Below are 19313 nucleotides of genomic sequence, written 5' to 3' on the forward strand. Positions count from 1 at the left end.
GCTATGGGTAGCATGACCCTTTCCTATCTAAGGAGCCCTAACAGGGGTTTGTAGTTCATTACTATTACAAATTTATGCCCATATAAAAAGGTATTGGTGGAATTTTCTCACACTAAAAGATGACAGAGGAAAAGTTTGACTAACTGGGCGTGTTTTTTTTCAGCTTCAGCCAAAGTCCAGAAAGCGTACACTATTGGGCATTCATGTCAACTAGACATCCCAAATAAATCTAGTTCCATTTGCCAACATTTGGCCCTGTTTCCATGCTCTTTATCTCTAGGACTCTGATTAATTATATATCGAGTGTTGTGATAGTTTCAAAGTTCGAGAGAGGTCAACACATTACAAATATGAATTTTAAAATATTTTGTACACTTACATGAATTTTAGTTAAGCTCTCCAGATTTCCTGATGACACAGAAGAATCAGTAAAGATCCTCTCCCTACATAAATTGCAACCAGTCCTTCTCCCTACGCTCATATCTCCCCCGTTCACTCAGCAGTTCCTTTACCTGACTCTTGCCCCAGGTGTCTCTCACACCTGCAGTTTGGGCTTTCCAAGAGCTATACAGTTACATTAGGTTTCTCTGGACACGAGGTTGCTTTATGGCTGGGTCTTCATGGCTGAAAACCAGTGCTGAAACAACGTGACCAGATGAGACTAACTTCATTAGGTGAATCCTGTCAACAGTTTAGACATCAGCATCTAAAGACATGAGATATAAGTCAAGTTCACACACAAGGTGGAGGTCAGAAAGTCACTTAAGGGCAGAATTTCATACTTGAAGTTGGAAAGCCATCACAGATTTTCACCATCATGCTTGAAGAAAATTGGTGTTGTAGTGGACTGTGAAGAAGATTACTGAAGAATAAGTTGAGATCTTGATCAGTTGGGCCAATTGGCTGAGATATGGCCAATGGATTAGATAAATGGGAGGCATTGTGTTTTGGCAAGGCAAACCAGGGCAGGACTTAGTTAATAGACCTAGTTGATGGACCTAGGAGTGCAGATTCATATTTCCTTGAAAGTACCATTGCAGTTAGACAGGGTGGAGAAGGCTACTTTTGGCATGCTTGCCTTCATTGGTCTGATCACTGCATGTAGGATTTGGGACACCTTGTTGCAGTTGAACAAAACATTGGAAGGTTTTTATTAAACTTGAAAGGGTACAAAAATAAACGTACAAGGATGTTTCCAGGATTAGAGGGTTTGAGTTAGAAGGATAGACTGCAACAATTTCCCCGAAGTAGCGGAGGCTAAGGGATGACCCTATAGAGGATAAGTTCATGAGATGCATGAATATGATGAACAAGCCAAAGTCTTTTTTCCAGGGTAGGGAGGAATGCAAATTTGAAGTGCACAGGTTTATGGAGAGAGGGGAAATATTTAAAAGGGACCTGAGGGGCACTTTGTTCAGTGGGTATAGAATGATATACCAGAGGAAGTGGTAGAGGGCAGTACAATTACAACATTTAAAAGACAGTTACATAAACAAAGAAAGTTTAGAGGGATATAGATCAAACACAGGAAAATGGGATTAGTTCAGTTGAAGATACTAGTCCAACTCGACAATACCAACCAAAGGGTCTGTTTTCATGCTGCATGACTATGACTAAGTCTTGGTGTACACAGAAGCTTACCAATTGTCTGAAGATAATGTTGTTAAGGGGTAACACAAAGGAGGACCAAGTCTTGGTTCTTAATGGACTCCAGAAGTTATTATGCAGCAAGTTATTGCCAGACCTGTTCCAGACGGAATAGAATGGAATAGAATGGAACCTTATTGCTGACTCCCATTGAATTTAATGCATTGAAAGATCCTGCAGAAGTCAAGAAAGGATAATGAACCATAATCTAAATGGGAACATAAACTGCTGGGGGGGAAAAAAAAATAAATCGCAGTAGTTTAGAAGGTCACTGGACCTGAAACATTAACTCCCTGCTTTATCTCCACAGGTGCTGCCAGACCTGCTGTTTTTCCAGCAATTTAATTTTGTTCCCGATTTCCAGCATCTGCAGTTCTTCAGCTTTTGTTTTATGTAATGCATCATAATGTTAAATTATGTAGGTTAAGATTGCAGCACATGTTGCTATCTCAGTTGTGAAAGCAGAGACGAGTCACTTAGGGACTATTTTGCTGGAACAATCATCTCCCGTTTGCCCACACATACCTTTCCTCCCAATGATAGCAGAATCACTATACTAGTCGATGTGAACTAAGTAGCTGACACCACAAACCAAAATAAGTCATATTTGCTATTTGGAATCAGTGATGCCAACAACAAAAATCACTTTTCTTCAGGCAGCATTCAAATACCACTCTATCCAACTTGAACTAAAGACAAGTCAAACTGGGGAAATACTACCTTTAATTTTTGCATTCTATTATCCCAGCTCAGGTCTTTGGTTAGAAAATATTCTATTTTGCAGCCCAATACTGATTCAATTATTTTTTTCTTTACTTGACTATAAATTATGATATGAATCAAATGAAATAAAGTGGTAACAAGCATTAAATAAAACCAAGATTAGGAAATAGTCACAAACATAGCTTAATACCAATGCAGGAAAAAGTTGTTGAGGTTGGTTGGCTCACTGAGCTGGTTTGTTGTTCCACAGATGTTTTGGTACCATGCTGGGTAACATCATCAGTGCAGCCTCTGATGAAGCGTTGTGTGTTTTCCTATCTGGTTTTTAAACTCAAACTCCAGAGTTAAAAAACCAGGCGGGAAATCACACTGACACTTCAGAGGCTACACTGATGTTACCCAGCATGGTAACAAAACTGTGGAACAACAAACCAGCTCGGTGAGCCAACCGACCTCAACACCCACAACCTGAGCTACAAATCTATTCCAAAACAAGACAGAATGCTGGACCTGTATGTGCAAAGTTGGAGTGACAATTGGCAATAACCCAAAAACATTATTAATGACTTCAAATAACTGCCACTGTTTAAAATGGTCGGAGGTCACATGACAGTCACAGGAGTCAGAGAAAATGAGTAAGATTCTTAAAAAGTACTTTGCATCAGTATTCGCTGAGGAGAGGGACATGACGGATGCTGAGGTTAGGGGTAGGTGTTTGCTTACTCTAGGTTAGGTCAGCAGAAGGAGCGGGCAAGTGTTGGGTATTCTAAAAGGCATTAGGGTGGACAAGTACCCTAGTCCAGATCGAATCTGTACCAGGTTAGAGGGAAGCGAGACAGGAAATAGCTGGTGCATTAACAGATATCTTCGCAGCATCATTGAGCACAAGTGAGGTCCCGAGGACTGGAGAACTGCTAATGTTGTCCCCTTGTTTAAGGAGGGTAGCAAGGATAATCCAAGTAATGAGAGACCGGTGAGCCTGACGTCAGTGGTGGGGTTGCTGCTGGAGAAGTTACAGAGGGATAGGATCTATTTACATTTGGAAGAAAATGGGCTTATTAGTGATAGGCAGCATGGTTGTGCGCAGGGAAGGTCATATCTTACCAACTTGATAGACGTCTTTGAGGAAGTGACAAAGTTGATAGATGAGGGGAGGGCTGTAGAATTCATATACATGGACTTCAGTAAGGTGTTTGATAAGGTTCCCCATGGTAGGCTGATGGAGAAAGTGAAGTTGCATGGGGTCTAGTGGGTACAAACTAGATGGAGAGAGAAAACTGGTTGAGCAACAGGGGACAGGTGTAGTGGAAGAGAGTTTCTCAAAATGGAGAACTGTGACCAGTGGTGTTCCATAGGGACCTGTGTCGTTTGAGATATACATAAATGATTTGGAGGAAGGTATAGTTGGTCTGATTAGCAAGTTTGCAGATGATATGAAGATTGATGGAGTAGCAGATAGTGAAGGGGACTATCAGAGAATGCAGCAGAATACAGATAGATTGGAGAGTTGGGTGGAGAAATGACAGATGGAGTTCAATCCAGGCAAATGTGAGGTGAAGCATTTTGGAAAATCCAATTCAAGAGCGAACTGTACAGTAAATGGAAGAGCCCTGGACAAAATTGATGCAAAGAGAGATCTGGGTGTTCAGGTTGTCTGTACCCTGAAAGTGGCAATGCAGGTTGATAGAGTGGTCAAGGCAGCATAGGGCATGCTTTCATTCATTCACTGAATGGGGTACTGAGTACAAGAGTTGTTAGGTCATGTTACAGTTGTATAGGACTTTCATTTGACCACACTTGGAATACTGCGTACAGTTCTGGTCACATTATCAAAAGGATGTGGATTCTTTGGAGGGGGTGCAGAGGTGGCTCACCAGGATGTTGCCTGGTATGGAGGGCATTAGCTATGGAGAAGGAGGTTGAGTAGATTAGGAATATTTACATTAGAAAGACAGGTTGAGGGGGACCTGATTGAGATCTACAAAATCATGAGGTATAGACAGGGTGGTTAGCAAGAAGCTTCCCCCCACCACCCCAGAGTCGGGGACTCAATTACTAGGGGTCATGATTTCAAGGTGAGGGGGGAGAAATTTAAGGGAGATATGCAAGGCAAGTTCTTTATGCAGAGGGTGGTGGGTGCCTGGAACACGTTACCAGCAGAGGTGGGCACGATATAGTGTCATTTAAGATCTATCTAGACAGATAGATGAATGGGCAGGGAGCAGAGGGATACAGATTCTTGGAAAATAGGTGACAAGTTTAGATAGAGGATCTGGATCGGCGCAGGCTTAGAGGGCCAAAGGGCCTGTTCCTGTGCTATAATTTTCTTTGTTCTTTGACATCAGGTTATAGCCCAACAGGTTTAATCTTTCCGCCTATATTGTGCCTGTACACTTCCCTCCACTTCACCGAACAAAAGGATTCCAAAAGCTTGTGATTTCAAATAAGCCTGTTGGACGATAAGCTGATGTTGGTGATTTCTGACTTTGTTCACCCCCAGTCCTACACCAGCATCGCCACAAATCAATAGCTTAAATGGTAACATTTGTACCATATCAGCAAAACCTCTCCTCTTGTGAGAAGTAGTAAGTGTTGATATCAGGTTAGAACTGGACCAAATGTGGTTGCAATGTTCACCTTATGCTGAATAGTGTCAACATTCACGGAGATCATGTTCAGATATTTGGGTGGCCAAACTAATCCACTCAAATTAGTGATGGAATCAGATTGGCTACCAGATTTTACGCTGCATCTAGATGCTGTGCAAAATTTAAAGCTTTGTGAGATGCAAGTTTGGAGTAATAATGAAGTTACTTAAGTGTTTTGCAGCTGTTCTTGAAAATTTCCTTCTAATAAATGATTCCTTACTGCAGTAGGGAAGTCAATTAAAAAACTACACTTTGTGAAAACAGGTACAAGGGCTTTCCATAATGTTCTTGGTTTCAGAAAAGCACCCTGTCAAGGTTTTGCAAGAAAAGCAGTCCCCACACACCAACGGGTGACATCACGGGTATGTTGTGGTGGCTGATAACCATCTCCCGCATTGGGAACACACTTCTGATAAAGGTATAACTAGAGCAATAAATGTGCAAATTACATGACATTTACCCACTCTGTACATGTTGCCAAACCTGCAGAACTGAGGGAAAAAAAGCCATCCTATTCCATCCCTGTTGGTTTAGGCCTTTATTCAAACTCTATGCCTCTTTGCCTATGCTTTCCACCCACAATATTCCTAAAAAGTAGCGTTTGTCTGTCTTGTCTGTCCTTTGTATGAATGAAAGTCAGGACTGAGAAAAAAAAGGTAATGTTTAAGTTTTCATAGTAGTAATTAATAATCCGTGACCAGATTTTAGATGTTACAGACATGTTTATTATAAAGTTTTTATTAGTGTGTTAATGAAACCTACAGGTGGGTTTACCTTACGTAGCAGTCTCAGATTACATTAGTCTTGTCTCACACTTAGAACTACTTGTGAAACAGTGGGATTTGATTTCTAGCACAACTACGCTTGTGTCCTGACAACTAAGAAACAAGCAGGAAATAGTATGTCGGCCAGCTCCTGCTCCCAACGTGTTTTCCTAGATCCTTCTGCACTCCTCAAAGTCTGCCAACTCCCGATTTAAATAATAATTCCACATTTTTATTCTTCCTACCAAAAAATGTTCAGATTCACATTTTCCCAGATTATATTCCATCTGCAATTTTATTTGCCCACTCAAGTGTACGTACCTTTGCAGATTTGTCCTTTGGACAACATACATTCCTGTCCATCTTTGCTTCATCTGTAAATCATACATGGAGATCCCACCATTCAAATTATTAATACCTATTGCAAATATTTTAACTCCCAATATTGATACCTGTGGAAGTCCATTAGATATAAATCTTACCAAGCCAAAAAACAAGATTTATGCCTTCTGTTCCCTGTTAGATAGGCTTTTATGCACGTTTTCTGCTACATCATTACAATAACTGTTTATGTGGAACCACATCAAATGCCTTTCAAAAGTTTAAGTATTTACAGGCTCCTCCTTTATGGTGATCTACTTGGACTTTCAGAAGAGGCCTACATAACAGCTTAGCATGTAAAGCTTAAACAATATAGAACTTTTGAGGGGGCATATAGGTGGGTGGGAAGTATACGGATATGGATAGAGAACCATTACCTGGGTCTCTGGATTTAAGCGTCTACAGATAATATCGCTAGGGCATCGCTTCTCTTGGTGTGGAAGGGTGAGCCACAAGGTGGATGCAGAGATGCTTCAGTGTGTTTGGAGTGAGTAGGCAAATTCATGGCAATGAAGTATAATGTAGATAAATGCAAGGTGATTCACTGGCAAAAACATGAAGGCAGATCATCTGGATGGCAACAGTTTGGGAAAGGGAGGGGGATGGAACGTTGAAATCTGGGTGTCTTTGTACTCTAATCATTAAAAGTGCGTGCGCATGTGCGGCAGGCAGTGGAAGTTGCAAGTGATATGTTGGCTTTCATAGGCAGATGATTGACTTGCTGGAATTGTACAGGACCTTGCTGAGAACACACAGTACTGTGCGCAGATTTGGCTACACCATCTGAGGAAGGATGTTCTGGCTATGGACAGAGTGCAACTAAAGTTTACAAGATGCTTCCCCTTCCCTTAAATCTAAGTCGTCCCGTCATTGATCCCTCCATCAGGGGAAGTTTCTTCCTATCTACCCTTTGTCCCTCAATTTTACACATCATAATCATGTCCCCTCTCAATCTCCTTTGCTCCAAAGAAAACAAGCCTAGCCTGTCCAATCTCCCTTTAAAACAAACTATCAGCCCAGGTAATAACTTGGTACATCTCTGCACCCTTACCAGTACGATTACATCCCTAAATCATAGCTGGAGTAACCACACTTAAACCTACATTTCAGGAATTCCCAAAAGCTTCTATCTTCCTTAGATACAGGATACCCATATATAGGTAGGTAAAGGGCTGATGGAATGTAAACTCTGGAATAGTGTCTCTTCTCAATCAAGTTTATTGTGATCTGCTCAGATATCTAACTTTTTTGATATGTTGTTAATTTTCATCTGGTAATGACTGTGTAGTGCTTTTAGCTGTTTTGGTTTTGCTAAAGATTCTACATTAAGAGCACACTGCTCAACAGGAGAGCAATACAACATGACATAAGGTGTATTACTCTAGAAATCACTCTGGCTGACATAAAAGGTTATACTTACAACTGGCACCAATGTCAACTGTGATGTGCTTTTTTGAAGGTTGGTGGTGGTAGGATGGGGTTCTTGTAAAGAAAGGATCTAACTTTTGACTAAAAAGCCAGGTTTCAGTAAGCGATCATGTGACCAGGTTGTCTTGCACGAGAAGGCAGCAAGGGGGGGGTGTGGGGCGAGGAGGGGAGGGGGAGGAGTGCACAGGCATGGGTGGGTGTGCATGTGTCTCTGGTTGGGGAGACAGGAAGACTGGGCTCAGGTTGATCATTGAAGTATTAGGTTCCTCGGCTGCCTCACTATTCTAACAGTTCAGTCAGAGAGTTTACAGCCAGCCGAAAGAAGACTAGAAGCAGAATTAGCTTGAAATTCCGGGTCCTCACCGAAGGGGTAAGTTTCGTGATAACTGGGGGACTCTGCTAACAGACATTTCAATTTCTGGTATCAAACTGAGCAGAAGAAAGGGAAGACTGAACACACAATATGAATATTATAACTAGGGGAGTTTTGATTGGAATTGGCTATGCTTAAGATGTCAGTGACATCCATGTTGAAAGGGGAGCTTGCAGTCTTAGGATACTTGGGGAGATTTGAAGGGGCAATCTTGCTTGAAGTAAATGGAATGTCTAAGAACTCTCAGCCATGTACAAGTCATTGACAAGTACCCAGACCAAGCAGTTAATCTTGAAGCTTTGAAAAGTATCTTGACGGAAGGGTTTGTGGGGTGCAAGTCTACAAGGAGTTTGAAGGCATTCAAAGTTGAATGCAAGTAATTGAGCACATCATATTTTTACCTCTAATATAACATTAAGATCAGAATGAAATTACTTTCAGGTTCTTTGATTTTAGTGTAATAAAATTATTTTAAACCATGAATCTTGTGACTGACTGCATTCTTTTACAAAATACTTGTATTTTGGATTATAGAGTTTAAAATTCAAAGAGACAAAAATGAGCAATGCAAATTTGAATACTTTAGTTAGATCATTGCAGTTTGCTTGAAAAATAGGGTTCTATAAAATTGTCCAACTTGAAATTTTATACATTTCACAAGGTATTTATGGAAATAACTCCGCTTACTCCAGTTTACCTATCCAGAAGATCCCAAAAAAGAAAATCAGGAAACAATTCACTGCAAGCAAAACACGCCAACCTCAGTCCTAATTTTGCTTCATTCGTTTCAATTTACACTTTGAATTAAGTTGATAGCAAATTTAAAAAAGTAATTTTCTAGAGTTACCTTTTCCATTAATTTGCTGCCAAGATTATTTCTCAAACCTTCTTGAAATCTTCATAACTTAGATCATTACTTTAGGAATCAATTTTGTAACTTTTCTCGCAAGATATTTAATGCTTGGGTGCCTCTGCTCTGTTTAAGGTGAGAAGAATGGGATCGGCAACAAAAGATGCAGTTCAAGTATGCTCTTTCAATATTACTCAATGGCTTGTAGTCCATGTTAAGAATATAGATCAAGATCTATTTTCCAGCACAAATAATAGGTTCCAGGCCGTTTCCATACTTTCTGGCCTAACTTCACACATGTTGGATAAGAGGACAACTGTGAGACAAGACGCAGTCAGTCAACACAGGACTGAGCATATTGTACTTAAATGCAAGCAGTAAACGAAACAAGGTAAATGAGCTTGTAGCACAGATTGAAATTGGTGATTATGATGTGGTGGGCATCACAGAGACATGGCAGCAAGAGAATCAGCTGGGAAATAAATATCATATCTAAAAAGGACAGGCAGATTGGCAGAGGGGGCGAAATTGGCTCGTTAGCAAGGACTGAAATCAAATTGATAGCAAGAACGATAAAGGGTTGGAAGGCATAGAATTCATGTGGATAGAGTTGAGGAACTGCAAAGGAAAGTAAGACCCTACTGGAGTCATGTACAGGTCCCCTAGCTGTGGTCAGGATTATGGGGCAGAAAATAAATCTGATGATTAAAAAGGCATATAAGAAAGGCACTATTACAATAATCACGGGGACTTCAATATACAGGTGGACTGGGAAAGGTTGGTAGCAGATCCCACTAAGGGAACAAGCAGTTCTGGATTTGGTGGTGATGTGCAACAAAGCAGACTTGATTAGGAAGCTTGAGAGAAGGAGGTGGTGACCACAGTGTGATAGAATTCACCCTGCAGTTTGAGGGGGAGAAGCTGGAATTAGACATAACTGCAAAGACAAGGGCGAAGCTGCCTCGAGTTGACTGGAAGGGGAGCCAAGCAGACAGAGAGGATAGTGGGGCAGCAATGACAGGAGCTTCTGGGGGTAATTCAGGAGGTGCAGCAGAAATGCACCCCCACGATGGAGCAGCATTCTAAGGGGAGGATGATGCAACCATGGCCAACAAAGGTAAGTTACGGACAATACAAAAAAGAAAACAAAACAAGATGGTAAAGATTAGTCAGAAGCTAGATGATTGGGAAGACTTTAAAAACCAGAGGACAAAAAAAACAAAAAAAGTGGGGGGAAAAAAAAGTACAGGTGAAAAATCAGGTAAACTACCTAGTAATAAAAGACAGCAAGATTTCTTTTCAAGATATCTAAAAACGTGAAACAGAGGGGCAAGAGTTAACATTGACCAACTAGAAAAGGAGGCTGGAGAAATAGCAATGGGAACAAAAAGAAGTGACAGAGAAACTCTGCATCAGTCTTAATAGTGAAAGATACTAGTAGCATACCAGGACTTCAAGAGAGTTGGGGACAGAGGCGAGTATAGCAGCAAATCAGGATAACGCAGCCAGATTGGAAGGACTGCATCACAGGATCCTGAAGGATAGTGATCTTTCAAGAATCACTGGAGGCAGGGAGGATCCCAGCAGACTGTAAAATGGCCAATTATAACACCTTATTTAAGGAAGGAGGGAAGTTACAGGTCAGTCCAACCAGCTGCAATCATTGGTAAGATTTTAAAATCCATTATTAAGGACAAGACGGCAGAATATTGGAACGGGGCCCAATCAGCATGGCTTTGTCAAGGGGAGATCATGTCTGACAAATCTAGAAATCTGTGGAGGAGGTTAAACGAAGCCAGCCAATGAATGTGTTCTGAATTTTCAGAAGACCTTAAACAAGCTGCCACACAACAGGCTGCTAAATATACAGCAGTATGGTGGGTCAGTGATTAGCACTGCTGCCTCGCAGGGTCAGGGACCCAGGTTTGATTCCAGCCTTTGGTGTCTGTGTGGAGTTTGCACATTCCTATCTGCGGGTGCTCCAGTTTCCTTCCACAGTCCAAAGATGTGGAGGTTAGGTGGATTAGCCATGGGAAATTCAGGGTTACAGGGATAGAGTAGCTGGTTTAGTCTGGATGGGATCCTCTCTAGAGAGCATGTGGGTGGACTCGATGGGCTGAATGGACTACTTCATGCTGTCAGGGATTCTGTGAAATAAGATGAACCGATGATGTTAGGGGCAAGGTACAAGCATACAAATCAAGGATTGGTAGAAAGTAGAGGTAAAGAATCCTTTTTCAAGATGGCAGTCAGTGGATTAGTGGAGTTTTGGGGTTCCGTGTTGGACCTACAAGTATTCACCTAATACATTAACAAATCTGGACAAAGGATGAGGGCTCTGTTGCTAAGTTTGCAGGTGATACAAAAATAAGTGGAGGGACAGTTAGTGTTGAGGAAGCAGGGAGTATACAGAAGGATGTGGACAGTCTAGGAGCATGGCCAAATAAGTGGCAGATGGAATACAGTATGGGAAAGTGTGAGGTATGCACTTTGATAGGAAGAAGCAGCATGTCTACTTTCTAAATAGGGAAAGGGACTTTGAGTCCTAGTTCAGGATTTGCTTAAGGTTAAAATACAGATTCAGTTGTTAGTTAGGAAGGCAAATGCAAAAATCAGTATTCATTTCAAGAGGGCTAAAACACAAGAGCAGGATGTGCTGTGAGGCTGTGTAGAATGTGGTCAGACCATATTCAGAATATTGTGAGCCATTTCACGCCTTATAGTCGAAGGATGGATGGGCTGGCCTTGGAGAATGTTAACAAAAGTGATCCTGGGATGAAGGGGTTATCATATGATGGAGTTGAGACCTTGTGTCTGCACTTCATGGAGTTTAGAAGAATGAGGAGTGATCTAATTTGAACTCTTAATAACGAAGCCTGAATAGAATGGACGTTGAAACAATATTTCCTCTAGTAGGAGAGACTAGGACCTGTGGAAACAGCCTCAGAGCGAAGAGGCAACTCTTACAATAAAGTTACAGAACGACCGTCTGCACCAGAGAGTGGTGAATCCATTGAGCTCATTGGTGTAGAGAGCTGTGAAGACCAAGTCAATGAGTGTCTTTAAAAAGGAGATAGATTCTTGATTAATAAAAAAGAGGGGATCAAGGGTAACACAGAAGTCACGAAAATGGGGTTGAGTCAACTATCAACCGTGATTGAATGGCAGGGCAGCCTTGAATGGCTCAGTGGCCCAATTCTGCTCCTTTATGACACCATTTCCACTTTGTTACTCTTCAGGGTTTGGCCATAACACAAGCAAATAATGAACTTATTTCCTAAAGCCTCTGTCAAAAAGGTCACGAGTTCAAAATTTCACTATAAAAGAATCAAGCACAAAAAAGTCTAGCCAAAGCATCAACAGTGTGAAGGGAGTATGAAGCTTGTTACTTTCAGTTAAGAAACAAAACTGTCTACCTTCTTGGGGTAATAAATCACAAGAAAACTATTTATAACAGGAGTATTACCCCAGGCATCTTGAACAATATTTATCTTCCAACTAAAATCAAAACTAGTCATTCGCACTTTGCTGTCTGGGGTAGTTTGTTGCTGGTTTATAGGTGGGGCCACCCCTATATTGCAACAGTTATGACACTTCAAAAATACTTATTGGGCTGTATAGTGTCTTAGGGCAATCTGAAGTCATGATAAGTGCAACGTAACTGCGAGTCTATTTTATTTCTCTTCAATGAACGTTAAAACACAAGTATTATTCTTAATGGTGCATATGATTTAAGAAACTGGCTCTCTAAGATTTGGCCTAATGAATGAAGAGTTTGATAGCTTTAGACATTCCAAAAAAGGTGAAGAATATAAAAAGTAATTAAACAAATATAACTGGCTGCAGTCACAACCAGTTGCTCATATTATGTCCCTAATTAACTGTTTAAACAGCAGACCAAGAAAAAGGTAACAGCGTTTTAACTGGACAACACCCCTACAGTGTTGGGCTAAACAAGTTAAAGATAATTCATAAATAATAAAATAATCGCAACACTAATTCCAAATATAACAGCGAATACTGGAATAACTTCACTGCAACAGAGGCTGCGCCAAATTGCTTACACTGCCTTTAATGTTAATTGGCAGTAGTGCCCTTCAGCTTCGTTATTTTGAGTCCTGGTCACATATCAATGACAAACTAGTCTCCTTCAAAATCAAACAAATATATTTTTCCCTTTAAGCATAACGGAGAGCGTATAGAAACACAGGCACAAATGTTCATAAAAATAACTGCATTGATCAGGACAATAATCAATCATTCTGTGGCAGAATTTGGAGGCAGACTTTTCATTTTTACACATTTCTTTTTCTCTCTGCAATGGATTGCAATATTCAATTGTCACAGACGGTAAATCCAAGCCGCTGCTGCCAGAGAATGCCTGCATGCAGGCAGATACGGGGAAATGGCCAGCAGTTAAGCACACTCACCTTCTTCCCCATACTGATCGTAAACAGATCTTTTCTTGGGATCACTGAGTACTTCGTAAGCTTCGGCCACCTCTTTAAATTTCTCCTCGGCATTAGGCTCTTTGTTTTTATCCGGGTGAAACTTCAAGGCCATTTTTTTGTAAGCTTTCTTAATTTCATCGTCACTTGCTTCAGGGCTGATACCAAGGATACTGTAGTAATTTTTACCCATGATTTTGTTTCAATCCGAAACGCTGACTAACCAATAGCGATTTATCTGAATCGGGGAACAAAAAAAACATTTTATTAGTGCATAAATACCTAGATTTCTGCGTTTAAAAAAAGTGACAAGTTCCATCCGGTGACCACCGTGTGGTAAAACTAGAAACGCATAGCAAAACTTTGAACTCAGAACATCTTAAATCCTAACCTCGAAATCTATTACCGTTAAATAGTATTTTTTTCCCCCCACTTTAAGGCAACACGTCAACCAGAACCACTATACCGCGCTACCAAACTTGTAAGCCGCTTGAATGCCGGTGGGTACGTCATAGACCCCACCCACTAAACTGCTAATTGGGCCATCTTCTCCATCCCCACCCCCCAATGATGTTTACATTTAACGGGCCCACCCGCCATTTGCCGGAGGTGATTGGTAAAGTTTGATGTCGATCATGTGACATTTTAAAAAAAGTCGGCGGCCAGCAAGATAGGCTGCAGAGGATGAGTCATAGGTTGGAATTAGAGCGGTGTGATCAGGCGAAGGGAGAGAAACTACCAGAAACATTCCGGCAGAGCACCGCTTCCGATCCAAATTCGCTTGCAGAGGACAGGTTGGATGATTTTTAGTTGGTCCAGCTAAACTGAAGGAAAACTCTAGCTGCATTTTCTTTACATACCGTTCGTGATTTAATTTGAAATTACGATGTTCGGTTACTTCGAAGAGAAATAAGGATAAGTTTGGCTAGTTGATTCCCAATCTCACTTCCTCTTGATTCTCGAACCAACCGGACGAAAAATGATATGAATAATCACATTTTTTCTGTCACTCGAATCCACCATAACCATCCATTCAGATGTAAATAGGTTTCTTAAATCCATTTATAATAATTCTCGTTGATAGCTAGGTTGGCATACTGCCTTCCAGGTGAAGCAACATTTCACCTGCACTTCCCAGAATCTAGTCTACTGCATTTGCTGCTCACAATGTGGTCTCCTGTACATTGGGGAAAGGAAATGTAGACTTAGAACATAGAACATTTCAGCATAGTACAGGCCCTTCGGCCCTTGATGTTGTGCTGACCTGCCATACCAATCTGAAGCCCATCTAACCTACATTATTCCATGTACTTGGCGACTGCTTCGCAGAACATTCATGTTCTGCTTGCAAAAATGACCCTGAACTGCCTGTTCCCTGCCACTTCCAACACACCTGCTCTATGGCCAACATCGCTGCCTCTGGCTTGCTGCAGTGTTCCAGCAAAGCCCAATGTCAGCAGGAAGAACAACACCTCATTTTCCACTTGGGGACCCTACAGCGCTGTGGACTCAACATTGAGTTCCATAATTTTAGGGCCTAAACTCTCCCATGTCCCACCCCCTCCCCAACACACCAGGCCTTGTGACCACATAGCCTGCCATTCCAAACCCCCTGTTAGTCACTAACAGTCCCCATTAACAACTATTCACCCTTCCAGCCTGATTGTTAGCAACTCCTTTGTCTGTCCTACTGTCTTTTTCTCTCTGTGGGCTCTATTCTATTGTTTACTTGCTACCCCAACCACATCTCTATTTTCTGCGTATGAACTGAAGTTTTTCCAGGCACTGGGAAGGGTCACTGGACCTGAAATATTAATTGTGTTTTCCTTCACAGATGCTGCCAGACTAGCTGAGCTTTTCCAGCAACTTTGTTTTTGTTCCTGGCATACTACTTGTTTGATTCCTGGCAATGAGAAATTTTTGCAGAGTGCAGATTTGTGACATTGAGATTTCAAGAAAAGTTCTATTGGTTGGAAATTTTCTTTCTGATCTTCCTGGTTTTTAAAACGAAATCAATCTGATAATTCACTAACAGGCAATCCGAGATATTTTCCCATTTTCATTTAGCTAGATTTCTGGTTGGCCTGTTGTACAAAATTAAAACACTGTTTCTCTCGGAGATTGACTGACTTTTGTTTTGAAAAACATACCTAATCACAAAACTGAGCTGCTACTCTTCAATCCAGTTTGCTTGACATTTCCTCCCCAGTGATCATAGAGTTATACAGTACAGAGACAGACCCTTTGGCTCAACTTGTCCATGCCAAGCAAACCGATCTAGCCCAATTTGCCAGTATTTGGCCACACCCCTGTAAGCCCTTCATGTGCATGTACCCAGCCAGATTACTTTTGAATGTTGTACCCACCTCCTCCACCTCTTCTGGCAGCCCAATGCAGACACTTACCACTCTCTGCATGAAGATATTACCCCTCAGGTCACTTTTCAATCTTACCCCTCTCGCTTTAAACCCTCTAGTTTTTTCTTCATGCATATCGTTGTGCATTGATGTGTATCTGCTACTAGCCTTATGTTTTTGACTACTTGGCTCTGTATCAAGCTTAACTTAGAGATGTTTACTGACATAAGTACCTTCTTACCAAAAAGCCAGTCCTGGGTTGTTATTTTTCATTGAGTCAAAGAACTGTACAGCATGAAAACACACCCTTCAGTCCAACTCGTCCATGCCACCCAGAGAGCCTAAATTAATCTAATCCCATTTGCCGGCATTTGGCTCATATTCCTCTAAACCGTTCTCATTCATATATCCATCCAGATGCCTGTTAAATGTTGTAATTGTACCAGCCTCTACCATTTCCTCTGGCAGCTCATTTCATACAGGCACCGTCCTCTGTGAAAATATTTTCCCTTAGGACTCGTTTAAACCTTTCCCCTCTCACTTTAAATGTATACCCTCTAGTTCTGGACTCCGCTACCCTAGGAAAAGATGTTGCCTATTCACCCTATCTCTGCCCCTCATGATTTTACAAAACATTATAAGGCCACCCCTCAGCTTTTGATGCGGCAGGGAACTCTGCCTCAGCCTCTCCCTATAGCTCAAACTCTCCAACCCTGGCAACATCCTTAAGTCTTTTCTGAACCCTTTCAAGTTTCCCAACATCCTTCCTGTAGCAGGGAGACCAAAATTGAATGCAGTATTCCAAACGTGGCCTAACCAATGTCCTATATAGCACAACATGATCTCCCAACTCTTATACTCAATGCACTGACAAACAAAAGCAAACCTGCCAAAAGCTTTCACTATCCCAGATAAAAAGTGTGGAGCTGGATGAACACAGGAGGCCAAGCAGCATCTCAGGAACACAAAAGCTGACATTTCAGGCCCAGACCCTTCATCAGAGAGCTGCCTTCACTATCCTGTCTACCTGCGACTCCACTTTCAAAGAAGTATGAACCTGCACTCCAAGGTCTCATTGTTCAGCAACACTCCTCAGGCCTTTACCATTAAGAGCATAAGCCTTGCCCTGATTTGCCTTTCCAACAGCAACTTACATTTAACCAAATTAAACTCCATCTACCACTCCGGCCCATCTGATCAAGGGCCCGTTGTACTCTGAGGTAACCTCCTTGGCTGTCCACTGCACTACTAATTTTGGTGCCATTGGCAAACTTACTAACCATACCTCCTATGTTCACATCCAATCATTTATATACATGGCAAAAAGCAGTGGACCCAGCACCGATCCTTGTGGCATACTGCTGGTCACAGGCCTCCAGTCTGAAAACCAGCCCTCCACCACCATCCTCTGTCTCCTGCCTTTGAGCCAGTTCTATATCCAATGGCTAGTTCTCCCTCGATTCCATGTGATTTAAACTTGCTAACCGGTCCACCATGTGGAACCCTTTTGTTGAAATATCTTTTGGCTTATCTTTTGCCAACAATTTTGCCTCGATCTGTTTTGTCAGTAGCTTCATTGGCACATCTTCTGAAAGTGACATAGTGTTTAACAGTTCAAACGTTCTTTTCTGACGTATCACGACATTACTTGTGCCTGTGAGGCTTTCTTGCTGTACAACATTTGTACTGATTCTTTGTATCTCCTGGAAGAGAAATGACAGTGAATTAAACACTCAAATAAAAACAAAATGCTCTAGATACTGGAAGTCTGAAGCAATCACAGAATGCTAGAGAAACTGGCAGCATCTGTGGAGAGAGAAGAAGAGTGTAATAACTCAGGAAGTTTGACTGGGAAGGAACATCCTTTATTGTTGAACACCAAGATAGTGTCACTACTCATGGCATACGTAAATTAGTCCCAATCCAGGACCAGGCAGTTCTGCAGACCCTCCCTGGATTGGCTTTATAATTTAGAAAAAAGTGTATTTAGCCAATTTTTCTAATCACCCTGTTCAGGGATATTATTGCACACCCCTGGAGGTGGTAGGTCTTGAACTCAGGCTTCCTCGTCCAGGAATGTTAATGCTAGCACCGCACTACAAGAGCCCCTTTTAAATTTCACAATCTGCTATGGCAAGAATTGAACCTGGTTTCCCAGAACATTACTTGGGGCTCTGAATTAACAGTTCAATAATAATACCACTAGGCCATTGCCTCCTAACATATGTGAGACATTTTTTTAATCAGCCTGTTCAGATCAGTGTCACAACTATGCCACCCGGAAACTGGAGGAACAGCACCTCACATTTTGTCTTGGAAAGCTAGCTTCGAAATATCCCTACCCCCGACCTCATCCCAAGACCAGCTCCCCCTGTTATCCCTACCTCCTTGACCTGTCTGTCTTCTCTCCTACCTATCCACTTCTCCCACTTCACTGACCAATCCCCATCCCCATTTCTTACCTACACTCATCTTTACTAGCTTCATCTCCGCCTCCTTGACCTGTCTGTCTTCTCGTCCACCTATCCGCTCTACTGTCTACCTGCTGTCACCACCTCCCCTGTCTATTTATTTCAAAGCCTTCTTCCCCTCCCCCAGTCCTGACCTGAAACATCAGCTTTCCTGCTCCTCTGATGCTGCCTGTCCTGCTGAGCTCCTCCAGCTGCACACTTTGTTATCTCAGTCTTCAGCATCAGCAGTTCTTACTGCCTCTGTTCAAATAAATTACTACACACCTCTGGGGCAGGTAGGACTTGAACTTGGGTCTTCTGGCTCAGAGGTAGGGACACATCTTCTGTGCCACAAGACTGGCCCTTGGGCTCTGCTTTCTTTTGCTTTTTAAATTTTTTTATTTAAGCTGTTTTTCTAATGAGCCTGTTCAGAGATGTTATTACATACCTCTGGAGCAGGTGGGACTTGAACCCATGCATCCCACTAGGAACACTACTATGGCACATCTGGGTCTTTTTTTAAAAAAGTCTGGGGATGGTGGCAATAGAGCCCAGAGAGCAAGAGAATAGCAGTTAGGCAGACAAAGGGATAGATAATAGTGAGATGGTGGAAAGAAAACCTAATGATCTGACCAATAGTAGATCAAAATGGGTTGGTGTGATGCAAGCAACTGAGGTCATTCCAGGGCCAACGATGTGAGGGTGGGTAAAGGACATGGAAGAAGGTACTGTCTTCAGTGTACACATACCACCTTTTTTGTGGCTACCATCAGTTCTGAAGAAGGGTCACTGGACCCAAAATGTTAATGCTGTTTTCTCTCCACAGAAGCTGCCCAATCTGCTGTGTTTCTCTAGTGAATCCTGCTTTTGTTTCATTTAATGGCAGATCTGTTCTCGACCATGCAGTCAACCAGAAACTTCCAGAAAAATGGCATGATCCAATAGATGTTGAGATTCTTACACATGAAAACCCATCAAATGACATTGCTAGCTATTGCTTGCTTGGAAGTTAAAGAGAATTGTTACTTACCTTTCTCTCACTTGTTTTTGAGGTTACATGAATATTGTGCCAAAGGAACAGGCAAGATGCAGCAACCTGATTATTAGAGAATAGCTCTGAAGACTTATCTAAAGCATGTGATGTGGAGATATGAGCTATTGTTGAAGATATCAAATGTGATACCACTGTGCAATCTTTACCTAACAGTGAACAATATCTTGTGCTTTTGAATGAGCCCATCTCT

The 19313-nt window shown here is 41.7% G+C and overlaps 1 protein-coding gene across 2 annotated transcripts in view; it reads right to left on the reverse strand.

Moving 5' to 3' along the window:
* Positions 1 to 13777, reverse strand: part of dnajb5 (DnaJ heat shock protein family (Hsp40) member B5) — a 44320-nt gene extending 30543 nt beyond the window's left edge. The window contains exons 1-2 of one of the 2 annotated variants that reach the window (XM_048532203.2): positions 13669 to 13777; positions 13245 to 13500 (exon numbers count right to left, since the gene is read on the reverse strand). In XM_048532203.2, the coding sequence (XP_048388160.2) occupies positions 13245 to 13455 (211 nt within the window). In that variant the 5' untranslated portion in view covers positions 13456 to 13500; positions 13669 to 13777. Of the gene's footprint in view, positions 1 to 13244; positions 13501 to 13653 lie in introns of both variants that reach the window. The other variant, XM_048532195.2, reaches the window with a different exon arrangement.
* Positions 13778 to 19313: the final 5536 nt, after the last annotated feature.

This window comes from Stegostoma tigrinum, chromosome 1 (genome assembly GCF_030684315.1).
Source record: "Stegostoma tigrinum isolate sSteTig4 chromosome 1, sSteTig4.hap1, whole genome shotgun sequence".
Taxonomy (NCBI): Eukaryota; Metazoa; Chordata; class Chondrichthyes; order Orectolobiformes; family Stegostomatidae; genus Stegostoma; species Stegostoma tigrinum.